This window comes from Ruditapes philippinarum, unplaced genomic scaffold, assembly GCF_026571515.1.
Source record: "Ruditapes philippinarum isolate M1 unplaced genomic scaffold, ASM2657151v2 ctg4565_1_1_1_1, whole genome shotgun sequence".
NCBI classification, from domain to species: domain Eukaryota; kingdom Metazoa; phylum Mollusca; class Bivalvia; order Venerida; family Veneridae; genus Ruditapes; species Ruditapes philippinarum.
In genome coordinates, this window is record NW_026857551.1 from 31,344 (window position 1) to 47,080 (window position 15,737).

The following is a 15,737-nucleotide window of genomic DNA, read 5'->3' on the forward strand; positions in this document are numbered from 1 at the left end:
TTGAAAAAAGCTTGCTTATCATCCTAACAGTTACTGTTTTGCTCAATTGAAAAAAGCTTGCTGATCATCTTAATAGTTACTGTTTTGCTCCACTGAATAAGCTTGCAATTATCCTAACGGTTACTGTTTTGCTCAATTGAACAAAATTACTGATCCTCATAACACAGAGCAAGGATGAATATAAGAAACAAAACAAAGTCTACAGATAACTTTTAAATACAAAATTTATTACACAATAAATAGTCAAATGACTAATGTCAAGTCCTATGTAAAAGTTTGCTTTTTTAAGTTTTGAAAGAATTGGTGATTGGACTTTTAAGTGTCTAAATCAATTTTTGTAAAATAACTACATGTACACATATCGAGGAGAATATTTTGAGTCTAACAGTGTTAATTTTCATGTAGCGTCGAAAGGCAAAAAGAATTTTGCAACATATGCATAGAAATATGTACATGCTGGTTAGAACTTTCGTGGCTGGGTTCGGGCACTAACCATTGTCGAGCTGTAGTCATTTCCTGTTTCGTGGATCGCCAAAACTTTGGAACCAGAGATACCGGGCACATGGTTATAAATTCGTGACGTCACTATTGTCTAACCATTGTAAGTTTTCGTGTTGTCAAGACAAAATACTGTGACAATAGTTAGCGCTCGAACCCTTCCACACTACAAAGACGAGGAAATAACGGTGTGGCTGTTAGCATCTTTAGTGAAGTTTTCATGTCCACTTTTCTTATGCTTTATTAAAGTACCGTGTAGCTGTAACTCCACCCGTCTCCATTGTCTGAAAATAAGAAATAAAAACATTTTAACAAGACCCTAATTTAAAAGTTAAAGGATATAAGGTTCTTCTTGGCTAAATAGCAAACAATTAAATACATTGTGATGTTTTCTACCAATATTCCTAAAGTTTAAAGCTTGAATCATTGTACAAAGTGTGTTGTGTTTCCTCATGAATATGTCGTTCTTTACGTTTGTCGTGTCGAGTGAGGCAAAGGGGGGGGGGGGGAAACGACAACACAACAAACGTGTCCTTGGCGTATTTCCGTGTTTAAGACCTGTCTTTTTTTCGCCTTGAAACAAGCTCATTTGGCATCTCAATAGTCTCATCGATAAGTCTATATCCATTATTATACTATTGGTCCTGGTTGTGATACGCCTGCTATAGCTTTTAAGAACATACGGAAAGTTACGGAAATAACCGAACTATCACGATCTCAAAAAAAAAATTCATACTTTAAAATGATTTGAATACCCACCTGAACTAGCTGTCCTTTAGGACATATATCTCGCAATATAGTGTGTCCTGTAAGTTTTGAATCATTCGGTTTAATAACTGTTTTCATTTTTCCTCCCTCATAAGTTGTAGTTGCCTGAAAAAGATTGTTTCCCTCATTTTTAGAATAATACATGGAAATCTTTTAAAAGGACTCGCCTTAATAAATAATGACAAAATCATGTTGAAAGTTGGAAAATGAGTATAAGAAGGGGAATGGTGATGATAATAACTTAAAAACTTTAAAGATTAAATCCGTATATGAATTCAAACTAAACTTTATTATTTTCAATAAAAACAATGTTTAAGTTTATTGCTAAAAAATTTCAATAGTATACAAACTATGATGGCTGATTTGGTACATTTCGCGTTGCGTTGTCGATAGCGACAACGCAACCTATATCGTTATCGCCTTTTCGTCTTGTCGCTACTGACTTCACGACAAATAAAAGCGCCAAACGACGCGTTGTCGCGCTGTCGTTTTGTCGTCCTGTCGCTAGCGAAGCACGCCAAACGGCGCCTTATCGTGCGGCGCGTTGTCGCGATGTCGCCCTGTCGCTTGGCTTATGAACCAATCATTCGATTTAAACCGAGCGATAATGTGACATCGCGACAACACGCTGCACGATAACGCGTTGTTTGGCGTACATCGTTAGCGACAGGACGACAAGACGAACGTCCGACAACGCGCCGTTAGGCGGCTTTGTCCTGTTGTCTCTAGTGCCAACACGACGCACAAAAACTTTCCAAATAAGCCATCATAACAAACAGATACTTCAGTGTATTGACGCATTCATGTATGACATGGAAAAGATTCGAATCTTTTTAAGTCTATGGTCGCAGCGTCACAGTAATATACGAATGGATCGAGTCCCAGATTGACACATTCGGAACCCCTCACCGATTTCCGTTATCAAAAGTGTGACCGGAAACAGTCTGAAGAGATGCAATTGCCGATATAATGACAACTGACTCACCGTTCCTTTTTGTTCCCCTTCTACGGCATAGTCTTCTCCGAGTTTAAAGGAGCTTTTGTTTGTTTTAGGACCAGCTGTAATAGACACAGTTATAGTCTCGCCTTCCACACTGATAACCATAGTTGGACTCAGTTGCTGAACAAGATTTCTTTTGATCATACCGACACCTATTTGAAGATAATCACAATAATACATGCAAGAATTATAAATTTATAATAGTGATAAATGATGGTTAAATGATAAATGATGGTAAAAAAATAATTGATTGAAAATTAATACGCCAAGATTTAGCTGTAATAGACTGCACAGTTGTACAAGCTATATAGTTTGATCGAGTTAGCTAGTCTTTCCCGCCAAATTTAATTAGATTTTAGCCTAGCTAAATCTTTATAAAAATCTAATACAAAAACAAAAATGACTAATATCAAACATTTCTATTAGTTTAACATAAATGCAGTTAATATGTTTAATTTTTAACTCTGTATTATTATTTAAATTGGTTTGAATATCTAAGCAGAAGCTTATACCAGAAATATATACTAAACCTTAAAGGGATATACAGGCAAAATAATGACAAAAATATTAAAATGATCTTTTATACTCAACTTGCGCTAAAATAATACTTCTTAAAGTTTCAGCATGAATTCCCTTTAAATTCTATATAATTTGGATTTAAAACATAAATATATCTATATATGTTGAACAAAATCTAGACGCCAAAAGGATCACCGGATAGTTTTAAAACAAGTCAGGTGACTTGAACAAATCCTTTAAGTTACATTAACAGATACTGTGGATATTGTATGATTGAAACGAGTCAAAATCATTCATTTGACATGTTCTTTAACGTTTCAAAAGTTCACTGTGACAACTATTGTGAAATCCTAGCGCTCTAACCTGACCCACGCGGGTCAGGTTTGGAAACCACCATTTTATTCTTTATATTGAGAAAAGTTTTTATCCTTTGTCTGTCTGATATATTCGTTTTGAGGGCATTTACAGAATCAGGAATGAAAAAATTCAAAACAAATAAATTAAAATTTTCCCTGTGTCTCCCTTTAAATAATGGTGGCTAATCTATGCCATGTATTTTCGTGTTTTCGTCCGGCGGCCCGCGGAACAAAAATATATACGAAATGGCACAAATCAGCCGCCATATTAAATGGCATTTTCCATCGGAGATCCCAGAATTGATCTTAGTAGAACTAAGTAAACAAATTCTAGCTGAATAATTAACTTTAAAGGTCAGTCGATACGTTTAACAAATGGGCTCACTTTGTTTAATAATCATAGCATGTTTCTTGCGTAATAATTTGCAAAAGTTGCAAGCTTATGTTATACTATATTATACTTACTTTAGTATAAATGTTTGGTCACAAAACCTATATATATTTCGTATAGAACAAGTTGCATTTCAAGCGCTTCGGACATACATACCACTGCAATCTCTTCGGATAAGGACAGTCAAGAATCTACTCGGACATACATATAATAATGTTTTACCACCATTTTAATTATGAAACACGTATATTAAAATGTCAATAGTAAACATGTATGTCGCTCAGGCAGTTTATAATGTGGGTCGCTCACACGTCAGAAATGTTTACTAGTTCATTAGACCACGACGAATGTAAATATTTTTACCTGTGGCAAAATGAAACAATATACTATAGCTGGATAAATTTACAGTATTTGATATAAAACACGTTGTAGAAATACTGAATGATTAAGTTTTAAGAATATTTAGAAGAAATCTGCATAATTATATCCAGTAAAAACTCTCCAATCTGGCCTTTAAATTGCGACACATACTAGTAGAAATCTGTATTGCATTTAACGTGTTACAACTTTAATTATGAAAAGAATAAATATGTTTATGCTATTTCGGATACACTTACGCGTTACAGTTTATAATGTTAAATTTTGTCCTAGCATTAATGCACTCGTCATAGGAATTCAAACGAGTTTATTTTATCCAGCATTCGTGTTTGCAACGATTTGCCCCCATAAAGTATAAATTATAATAATCCATTATGATGACCATGAACAGAGGTAACTCCCTTTCTAACTCTTTAAAAATACGTAGTTATAATCTTTTTTTAAGAAACCTTCACTTTCTATATGAAAGGATTTTTTTAAAGTATTTACAATTAAAATCTTTGAATAAAAATCTTATTGTTTTTTTTTTAAATTAAGATAATCCAAGCCTTCAAATTCAAGCCTCCTAGATCTTTCATCCTTATATCACTTCTAAGAACGGCAGTTGAGTAAACAAATGTATGCTTTTAATTCTTACTTTAAACTTCAATTATTTCTGAATAAATTAAAAAAAAAAATGTAATGGAACACTTAATTGCTTGCGTTACTTTTAAACTTCACTCACCTGCTTTTTCTAAGAAAGCTCCTAGGTTTTCGGATCTATCGTGGACCCATTTTCCTTCAAATTTGCTTTTGAGTTCAGCCGCCATAATTATCACCCTTTATGATGACAACAATATTAATACGCTGTAGAATGTCCGATAGAGTTTGTAAGTTAATATTGCTAAAAGCGACCTATATATACGCTTTTCAAAATGACACAGGTTAAGATGCGGGTCGGTTGGGTTAATATAGATTGTTATTGACTCATTTCTTAGTACTTTTCCGTTACACAAACACTAATTGTGATGATGTGTTGCTAAGAGTTAATAATTATTGTTTACTGACGCCAACTCTCTTTGTTTTAAAAGATGGATTGGATATCTTTTGTAATAGTGTTTACTTATTGAGGATATAACGAGTTAAGTAATCCACTATCAATGTAATAAGTTAAAAGTTAGGACATGATATTATACGAGTTTTTTTATAATTGTAGCCGCTTTTTTTTAAAGAAAATAGTTCAGCCATAGATTAAAAGTGTGTTAATAAAGTCAAGGCATCCTGGAAATTGGTTAATTTTCATCTATAAACGGTCTAATAGCTAGGACAAAGTTTATAATTAACCGATCTCAGTGTCAGCTTCTCGAAACTTACGACACATGTTACGATCTTCGCATGTTATATTACCTCCTTTCATGTGGTATATGTATTTTTATAAGCATTATATTTGAGCCGCGCTATGACAAAACCAACATAATGGGTTTGCGATCAGCATGGATCCATGCTCTTCGCTTACCAACCCTATTACAAGTAGAGAAACTGATGGTGAACAGTATGGATCCTGATCAGACTGCGCGGATGTGCAGGCTGGTCTGGATCCATGCTGGTCGCAATCCCAATATTTATGTTGATTTTGTCGTGACGCGGCTCAATTATTTGGTTTGCTTGTTTTTTACTTTTACTCTTTTCAGCAAGAATTTCTGGATTTTTCCTACACCATGGAGGAACATTATGTACAAGCACGCCCACGCAAATTTGACACACCTACATACGCATTGAATAATTCAAAGGTAAATTGAGTGATTCTGCATTTCTTATTACCCCAGTTTAACGTTAAAAGTTGGGACGGCTTAATACATGTATGAAGGCCTAAAATGTTTAACATAAAAAATACTTTATATATTTGTTCAAACGCGGCCCTGACTTAAACAAAACATTATAAAAACAATGTATCAAAAGATAATAAACGAAAAAGAATGTTTTATGATCAGCGGTGCTCTTGCTCAAATCTCCTAGTGATCTCCCCTTACAGCCGTAACGTAACCGGTGCGGAGTTTGGCTCTTGCTATGTTTAAGAATTCCGTCAATTCCTGATAAGGACGAATATGAATAATCGACAAGGTGTTTCGAATGTATAGAACTTGGAGCATACAAACATACTTTTTTGTTTACCTAAGGACATGCTCTTCTCAAATTAGTTTTAAGAACACAATTATTTTTTTATGTTCATATTTATTTATTTTCCTGGACAAAAAATATTTTTAAGTCAACAAAGTTATTTGACAAAGAACTCCGTATATGACAAGATTTAAAATAACATTCTATTAATTGTTATACACATTATCAGTATCTTTAAAAAACACACAAAAAAAACAACAAAAAAACCAACAACAATAAAAACAACAACAAAAAAACATACAAAAATAGACCACATGAGCTTAATACATTGTATTAGAATTGTGTCATTTGAAAATGAGTTTAATTTCGAGTACAGAAGCTTAATAAGTCAGAGTATAATTTATTATTATGTTAATTTGTAACATTAATAAGTGCAATACAAGACTCATGGAAACATTGAACAAGAGTCACCACCGAGCTCGATTTTTTTTTAATATTTTTTCTAAAAGCAAACAAATAAACGGTTTAAACAAACGTTAAAAGAGAAAATTAAGAAAAAAATGTTTTTCCTTTTTCATTTATAGGACTGTTTATTCACACTTGCTCGCTTGTCCAAGTATTAATCTTTTCCATAATTAAATGACAAAGTTAAGAAAATATAAGGTCAAGGTCAGTACAACTTTTGAGAATGTCTTGTCCAAAACGTTATTTGTCAAAGTAAGAAGACAAACCATTTATAAATCACGAAGTTACCGTCATTTATAGTAAAAATCAATAGGCATTCAATAATTTAACATTCAAGGTCAATGTCATAAAAAGCCAAGGTCAATTTGATGATTCATCCCGAACTTGAAAAAGGAAAAGGAGAAGAAACAAAAAAGGAGAAGGTGATGATAATAATGATTATGACCATGATGATAATGATGACGAAAGTACAATTACATTTTCTTGTTTATAATTCAAATGTAATGTATCACTTAATAAACAATGGTTATTTTTCTTCTTTCACAAATACAGTTCTAGTTCATTCACACTGTTTCAATCATAATACATGATAATAAATATACCTTTACACTTTTCGCTAAAACTCTATTACATAAAATTTCTGCAAATAAATTATTTGCGCCCAACAAAACAACAGCACCAAACGCTATCGTTAATCGCCAGTGTTCTCTCCTCAATCACCCCTTTGTATTGGAGTACAAGCACATTGTTATAGACCGGAAGTTTATAGAATAATACAGTGTTAGTCGTCTGCCAATGTGAAAATATTACTATATAATTTTTCTTTGATTAAATAGTTTATGTTTTAACATTCTTTCTACGCCCATGACGTCATTTTATGCCTGCGATAAATTGTCATAAAGTACAACTTTGTGTTGAGTTACTGAGTCAGTCATTATCATTGTCAGCTCCACGTGACTGTTCAGTATTGACATAGTCTGGTGGCTGGTCACCAAACGCCTGCGGAGAGAAAGCTACCCAATCATAATATGGATATGCAGGTGCCCAATTGACGTCACCGGAAGTATTATTGTCGTCTGTGCTATCCATGATTGTCGTTCGACCGTGCACACATTCGGCGTACGATGGTGGCGGGGAAAACACTGAAATAAACAGACCACATATAACACCTCTGTTGGACTGTTTAAGATCTACTTTAAGTCGAATAATCTAACTCTAATCGGTAACCATTCTAACTGTTAATGGTATTTTACTTTTCCTCATTGAAATAAAAGGAATCACTATGTGATGAACTAAAATTGAAATATTTCCCAGTTCGCACATTATATTTACAGTCAAACTCCAGTACTAAAATACATTTTGCACGTTCCTTCGTGGTGTCACATTACTATCTATTTATTGTATTGTTCGAATAAGCAACACTTTTCTCATTTTCATATCATCTCGCAAAAGTTTAACAATAAAGGGGTTTAATTATGATAGCGAGCTATGAAATGATCCTATAAAGCTAAGGACTATGATTTTTCCGTTGTTGCTGTTGTTGATGATGATGATGATTTAAATGATGATGATGATGATGATTAGAATAATGATAATCGGGTTGATGGTGTGATTATTATTATTATTAAGTTATGGGAAAAGATACACGTTATTATGATAATGATGATGATGATGATGAAGATGATGGAATGGTTGAAGTAGCAAGAGAAATTTAATAAGAGAACAAACCTTCTTCATATGTTGGTAAAGTGTTCGTGTATGGTGGGGCTGATAGAGTTACTTCAGTCGGTCTAACTGCCGGAACCTGACTAGGGATCGTACCAATGACCAAATCTTTTGTAATTTTTATACTTGTATGATTGCAAAGCACTTTCAGCTGTAGTAGAAACATTGAAGTTACGTTATGAATTCTTATTATACGTCTGGAACAAAGAATTTAATCATTTTCTTATTCTGAATTGTAACGAAACACTATTTATCTAAAAATGAAGTTTCGTTTTAAAATTTGATTTCACCAATTAAAACAAGACTCAGAAATAATTGAAATTTCAACTCGTATGGACGGTGTTTTTTATCATTTCTTATTCAATGATAATAACGTACTTTTTAACTAACTATACTTGATATCAATGAAAAGAACTCATAACTGTTTTGAAAACTTCATTTGATATCAGTGTAAACTTATTTCATCAATAAGTAATAGTTATAGTACATGAAACGAGTTAGTTACGAGGATATAACACTGGCTGGGGCGACATCCCGAGATGTCGCCCCAGCCAGTGTTATACCCCCATAACTAACGAGTTTCATATACTATAACTGTTTTATCGCAATGACATAACGTTTTCTTTTTTTGTAATAGAAACAAATAAATAAATCGTTAGCTACATTACAGTTATTTATGATAAGGCAGTTTTTTCAAGTTAGAGGCGGATTTTAAACTGTTACCAAGATTGATTCCAGATTAAAGGGATTTTTTCAGTGGAAATAATTCATTCAGCGGATGTACCTTTTGATTAAATGAGAGTAAATTTCATTTCATTAATTATCTTTGTTAATATTTTTCATTGTATTTATATATTTATTTTAGTGATTCCATTTTTTTTGCTACTGGGAATGGTCGTTACCACTGCTCCATTGGAGCCTCTATGAAAAAAAAAAACTGTATTGATATATACAAGGTGCGAAAAAAACTCAACCGATATATAACAGTCGAGTTTTTTTTCCTATATGAATCAATGAAAAAACTGTGCTGTTATATATCAATACAGTTTTCAAATGCTCATTGAAGTGTACTGTAAGAACAAAGGAAATGTTCCAAACCATGCGACAATAATTGATATTAACAGCAGTAACTTTATTTTGAACTTTATTAATAGCTAATTCTAAACTGATACGAGCCTACTAATATTTTGATATCAATGATATACAAAGTTTTCATTGATATCAATTGAAATAACGTACAGTCAATTTAAGTTAAAACTTACTTCTAGACTATATTTAATATCAATAATATCACATCCATCCAGTCCTGTGGCGGGTAGTGAGGGAACAATTATGGTCTTTTCTATCTGTTTTGATGTGTTTGGTTTAAAGTTGCAGTCACGTGAGTACAGTAAGTAGAACGGTTGTTTCTTTGTATGCATTTTGGGACGTTGATTTGAAAAAATGGCGTCTGATATCCCGGTATATGTTGTCATCTGTTTCAAAAATTAGATATAACGTGAAATTAAAGTATGTGCTTTATTGGAAAAGCGTGTGTCACCTTAAGTTGAAACTCTTCGTATGACGTCTGCGAATACATGTACAAATTTGACAAAACTTGGGTATTAAATTCACATGCATGCATGTAACGGAATTGTAAATCAAAATAATTTTAATGAAATCATAATATCAAAATGATATATTCGTAAAGTCATTTGTTATTATTTGAACTAATAACGCAAAGAGGCACACGTAGGTGAACATTTCTTTTTCGAAGGAAAAAAAGAAGATATTTCACATCCACCCGTCTTTGTACTTACGATACGCGTTCGTCGCATATGTACTGCCAAAGAGATAGTATATCTTTGAATTTAAATTGCTCATAGTTTGTCTGGTGTCGCCATCTTTATCTGTTGTCATGTTTTCCGACTGTATCGTGTGTCTGTGTGTGCTTGCCTTTACAAATCATGGTACCAATCAAATCCTTATCCGAAAGGGCCGAAAAGTTGCGATTGGGAAAGAAAATATACTTGCTTGATTAAGAATAAGCGCAACTTGATCCACCGTTTGTGAACTTCGATTATTTATGGCTATGGTGTACTTGATTGGTTCCCCTGGAACGAATCCTGATTTGTTGACGTCTAAATGTATGTCAACAGACCCGGCCTGACCACAACAAAAGTTGTAAACATCACCGGATGCCTGGTCTAAAATCGGAATCTGAAAATAAAACATAATTTTGCGATATATTTTCTCTTTTTATGCGAAAGAGTTAAATATTAACTCGACAAAAAGAAAAGTTTATTTCGTTAGCATTTATAAATACTAGTTCATTCTATAATAATCATGTTTGCAATAAAAATATTTGTAAAATTAAGTGTCATTATGTAACCCTCTGTCACAATGGAACTTTTACGTTTAAACTAACGAGGTATATTAATCTGAAAGTGATGCGCAATTTTTTATACATGTTTGTAGTTGCTGTTTTGAAATAATTTAATTTATTCAATGCAGAAAAAAAAGATTAAGGCGACTTAATTGTTTAAGATCGTATCCGCAAAACAAAAGGACTGGTGTAAATCAATGTTCTATATAAAAAAAACAGTTATAAATACAATCTATTTAGTGGCATGTAATAATGTACATCAATGAACAAAGAATAATATCATTTCAAAATAGTAGTTTAAATTTATTTGTAATTGCTGAATACCGATTTCTACAATCGCAAATTTGCGGCCCTTTCCGTCAAGCATTGGATTATTTTTGAAAATAGCCGAGATGTTCCGATTGTTTGAGCTATTCCTTAATTAGCATGTTCCTTGTTAAAACACGGATAGTAACAAAATTTGCCGTAGGGGTAAAATAATTCGATCTCAGTTATTGTAGTAAAACAATTCCTTCTGTGAAAATTGAATTTGCAAACTTACTTGCGCTGAGGGGAAATAATTTAGATCTAAATGGTGAATCACGGTAAAAGCACGTTTCACATGAACGTCAAATACCCAAGGTCTTTCTATAGTGGCCTTGCATAAGTATCTGACGTGACCGCTGGTTCCCTCGAATGATGATGGTAGTGTGTCTGTTAACTCTAGGGAAAATGGGTAAGCATGGTTCCCGGCAGGATGATTCCTATCCTCGTCAGACTCTGAAATAATTGAAATAACGTGACAGCAAAGTATGCCTTTAGAAAATACAAACACAACTTCATAATGTTTAAATAATGGTTTTGGAGCCTGTTATAGACTTACATAACCTGAAAAAGTAGCGTTGAAGGTAAAATTATTTGTCATAAAAGTAGTCAAATGTAAACAATTGTATGAATTCCATACAAAATACTTTAAATCACTATAATTGTACTTATTCCCAGAAAGCAGCAGAAGTAAATTATGTTTCAGATATTTGGCTTAATTAAATGAGTAATTTTTTGGAAACTATAACAGAACACCAATTATAAAAAGCTTTTGAGAAATAAAAAAAAGTCTTTTTCTGGAAAATAATGGGCCGACAGGTTCTATCGTAAAAATGTCAGTCTTTCTGTCTATCCCAAAAAATAAACTACAACTTGACAGAATATGAAGATTTCATTACAATTTGACAAATCCATTGAAAACAAATCATGCTCGCCTTTGCAGATTACAATATATATCAATTTCTACTCATGGCATATATCAATTTCATTTGCTGTATTTTTCACTATTACTTTACTCATCTAGTAAAATGACTAATGAGGAAACACGTAAAAATCTACGACAAGCAACAGCGCTCATTTTGGAAAGTATATCATGTACTTTTATGCCGAATTTTCCAAAAATAAAATTAAACAAATATGCAAATTAACATTGAACAAATATACAAAATAACACATTTAACAGGACAGCAAGACTCAACACAACCAATTGCTTGAAGAAAAGGATAAAATAACTATGACAATATCACAAGAAAACATTTCGTTGGTCATGCATGAATTTGAGACTAAAATATGTGTACAGAAATTATACTTACCAGGTTCGAAGAGATTTAAGACTTTATAAAAATAGTTTTCAGCTCCGGTGTAGCAGGTCTTTTTATGTTGTCCCTGACGAACTACCCATTTTGTTTTTGCTAGTCCAATGAAAACTATCTTAATGCCTGCAATAAAAAAAAGAAACGAAATTGCAATCACAAAAGGAACGCATAGAAAAGTTGGGGTTTTTTTTTTCATTTCTTTTCATAATCTTGGTATTGTAAGAAGCATGCCAGTTTTTTCAGTTTCGGATAAAAACATTTTTGTGATTTCGTGTAAAATAAAAATTGTACATAAAGGATATTTAAGTTTTTTCTATAAATACAGGATTAATTTTCATCGATTTTTAATTTATTCAGAAAATCAATTTCACAGTGACCTCCCCTTAAATTTTGCATAGCAAGACAAAACGTTAAGACGGAAAATATGTTTCACTGCAGTGAAAAATATTTTTACATTGAAATACGGAAAATTGAATGTAGTCCGACAAGACTCTAGTGTTAATACGGAAAATATGTTCACTGCAGTGAAAAATATTATTTTACAGTGAAAATACGGATAATGAAAATACATTGTGAGTGATAGGGGACTTACAGAATACCACTCATTTTGAAACTTAAATAATACTTCAAATTATGAAACTTTGATGTACTGCTTATTGTGTTTTTTTTTTAATATAACAATATTGTTCATTGTAAAACATTATATTATATCCCTCATCATGAAACATAAGGACATCGCTTATTTGATTTAACGATACTGTATATTATATATATACATGTATAACGTGTCCAATGAGAAAGGTAATTATTATAACTTTTGTTAAAATACAGTCATAGTTGTAACAATTATCCATTTTATTTTATTTTATTTACCAGACTTCGTGGTTTACTTTTTTATTTGTAACTACTGAATATTTCAGCATCATTGTATCGTTCAGCATCATTGTATCGAAGATGTTACATTTCTGCTAGTATTACTGCATGGACACTACCCGCAAATGCCCTACCACACGGCTTTCCATGTGGAATAGCCCTTCAGTTACAGTTCATAAGTACTTAACGCGCTACTATACATGTATGCCTATTTGTAAGCAAAAACTAAGTTCAGCGATAACTATGGATTAAAATTCAGCCCCATACCAGTAGAAAGCCCACTAAAGGCCGCTACTATGCAGCCTAATTCAGTTGAAGATCATTTTTAAAGAAAATACACTACTTTTACCATATGAGTGTGAATATTTTTGGGGATAATTTTATTAACGCCGTGCGAAAGGTTTTAAATGTTGATTTACTGTTTTATCAATTCAGCTGAATGACGAATTTAACCCTATAAATGAGTTTAACACTGATTTTTACTACTACCACGGTACATGTTCCTCCTTGTTAATTTGTGTCATAATCAGTAGAGTTAATACAAACACAGAACTTTGATTGATAATGTCTGGCAGAGCCAGACGTCTTTATTGTCTAAGAATAGATAATGATATAATCAAAAGATTAACCAGAAACTTCAAATACGCTTTCATATAGAAAACAATTGTAGCAAACGTTATAATAGATGGCACAAAGTTTGATAAATGCAGTAGTCCTGTTTTCAAATAAAATTGTGTATATATATACTAGAGACTTCCTATAATTTATTTATTTAAGATTTATAAGGCTTTTTAGAATATTTGGAATATGTAGCTGGGATGTCCATGTCTTGTTTTGGTAACTGGCGGGGGACTTTACGGTACATCCGATTGGTGGGTGAAAAATCAAATAAAAATATAAAACAGCCAGGATAATGCTGGTCTCAGTCCTTCTCCAAATCCCTCCAGAGGCGTGCACGTCGCGGAGAAGGCACACGGCAGGTCAAGGTCAAGTCATCTTAAGTACCAGAGGTGATTGGTTGACCTGTCGTGACTAACTCTGGAGGGTTGGCGCTAACGAGAGCCGTTTTTGTTATCGACCAGTATGGAACATGATGCCTGGCCAGTATTGTCGTACTCCTCTACCACCAACGAACGAAGAATAGGACTTCAGGAAGACTCAGCATGAAAAAGACGTCCCCGATGTGACTACCCTAGTGGACCGGCACGGATGCTATATTCTCGGACAGATGGTTTAACCGGCGCCGAGTATAAATAAACTCAAACTGACTGACTTGTCTCAGTCAATAGCCTATTATTTCTTAGAGTTGAGAAACATAGTAGTGTTAAAAACGATTGACGCAAAATATGAAGCATTTGAAATGGTCAATTTATTAAAAGTGTGATTTAAAGAAGCATGCCTCCAGGTCCATTCTAAGTTTAATGAAAATATGAAAATGCATTTAAAAGTAAAATATTATGAAGTAAACAAAGACAGTAATTTACACATTGCAAACAATCCCAGAAAACTACCAAAAAGCTAGAGGTCAAAATATACATAACTTTATACATCTTACTGCGTTACTAACGCAGTAGAATTATATATAGTGATTGATACTTCAAAATCAGTCATTTAATTGCACATAACATGTAAATAATAACTTAATATTGAATCTTTTTACTTTTCTTAAGATCCTAATACATTTTTCTAACAATTGAATTTCTTTAAATATTTTGGCTCATTTGGAGGCGTTTAGCTTTAGTAAGTTGCAGGTAGGTATATGTGTAGTTATAAAAACTTCCGATACCGTGTATATACTTAGACTAAATTTAGCCTTTTAAAATCGATATAGGCCTACCATGTCTTTGCACAGTCAATGTGTACATCTTTTTAAAATATACGTAATATAAGGACGTTTAAACAATTTATAAATTTGATACTTGCACAAAACCCGTGACAAACTTAAAAACGTTAAAATCTGAATACAAATTACATTGTATGTGTATGTAAAATTTCAAGATACAGATAAATATGTAAACATTACCTTTAATCTTAATGGGTTGGTCCAGTCCCAAGAGTACAGTCCCTGTAACTGTTGTCCCTACATTAAACACACCCTGTGTATTGTCAAACTTTATATCAAATATTTTAGGTTTCATTTTGATACGAAATAATTTTAAATGGTTTATAACTTATATTACTTCCAGATAGCTATTCTAATATTTATTCTTAAAGGTATATCGATAAACATAGATACTACATTCTATATATATTTTGACACCTGTGTACTGATATATTTATAAATATTTGAAAATCACTGAAGTAAAACGAGGTAAATGCAAATATAGAAATACTTCATGAAATAGTATAGTTAAATTTCATAAAGTATAATATTACTCTTAAGTTTGGCAGTTTTGCATTTAAGGGACATAACTAGTGCTCCTGTATTCTTTACAGTATTTTGTATTCAGTTCTCCTCAAATCAAAGTAAACTTCTCCACCCAAATCGGTTTATACAATTGTAACATGGGTGATGGATGGACGGCACTTATTAACACACCAAACAGTTATTGGGGAAACATAATGACTTGAATCCGTGCCCGGACCCCAAACGCTTTCTTGTTTTGAGGTTATAATTATCTAGATGGAATGTCAATAAATGTCTTAAAATATGACCTGTAACCTTACTTCTAATACCTGTACG

At 32.7% G+C, this 15,737-nt stretch overlaps 2 protein-coding genes across 2 annotated transcripts; both read right to left on the minus strand.

Moving 5' to 3' along the window:
• Nucleotides 1–206: 206 nt before the first annotated feature.
• LOC132750130 (myelin P2 protein-like) lies at nt 207–4,791 on the minus strand. The gene is made up of 4 exons (XM_060740070.1): nt 4,635–4,791; nt 2,252–2,418; nt 1,258–1,371; nt 207–782 (listed from the first exon to the last, which is right to left on the minus strand). The coding sequence occupies exons 1-4, from the start codon at nt 4,717–4,719 to the stop codon at nt 732–734; spliced, it is 417 nt and encodes a 138-aa protein (XP_060596053.1). The 5' UTR covers nt 4,720–4,791; the 3' UTR covers nt 207–731.
• A 1,443-nt stretch (nt 4,792–6,234) lies between these two features.
• LOC132750132 (arrestin domain-containing protein 17-like) lies at nt 6,235–15,322 on the minus strand. The gene is made up of 7 exons (XM_060740072.1): nt 15,078–15,322; nt 12,179–12,304; nt 11,104–11,321; nt 10,211–10,396; nt 9,460–9,672; nt 8,201–8,348; nt 6,235–7,614 (listed from the first exon to the last, which is right to left on the minus strand). Exons 1-7 carry the CDS (start codon nt 15,190–15,192, stop codon nt 7,400–7,402), a joined length of 1,221 nt encoding a protein of 406 aa, XP_060596055.1. The 5' UTR covers nt 15,193–15,322; the 3' UTR covers nt 6,235–7,399.
• Between the last annotated feature and the right edge of the window lie 415 nt (nt 15,323–15,737).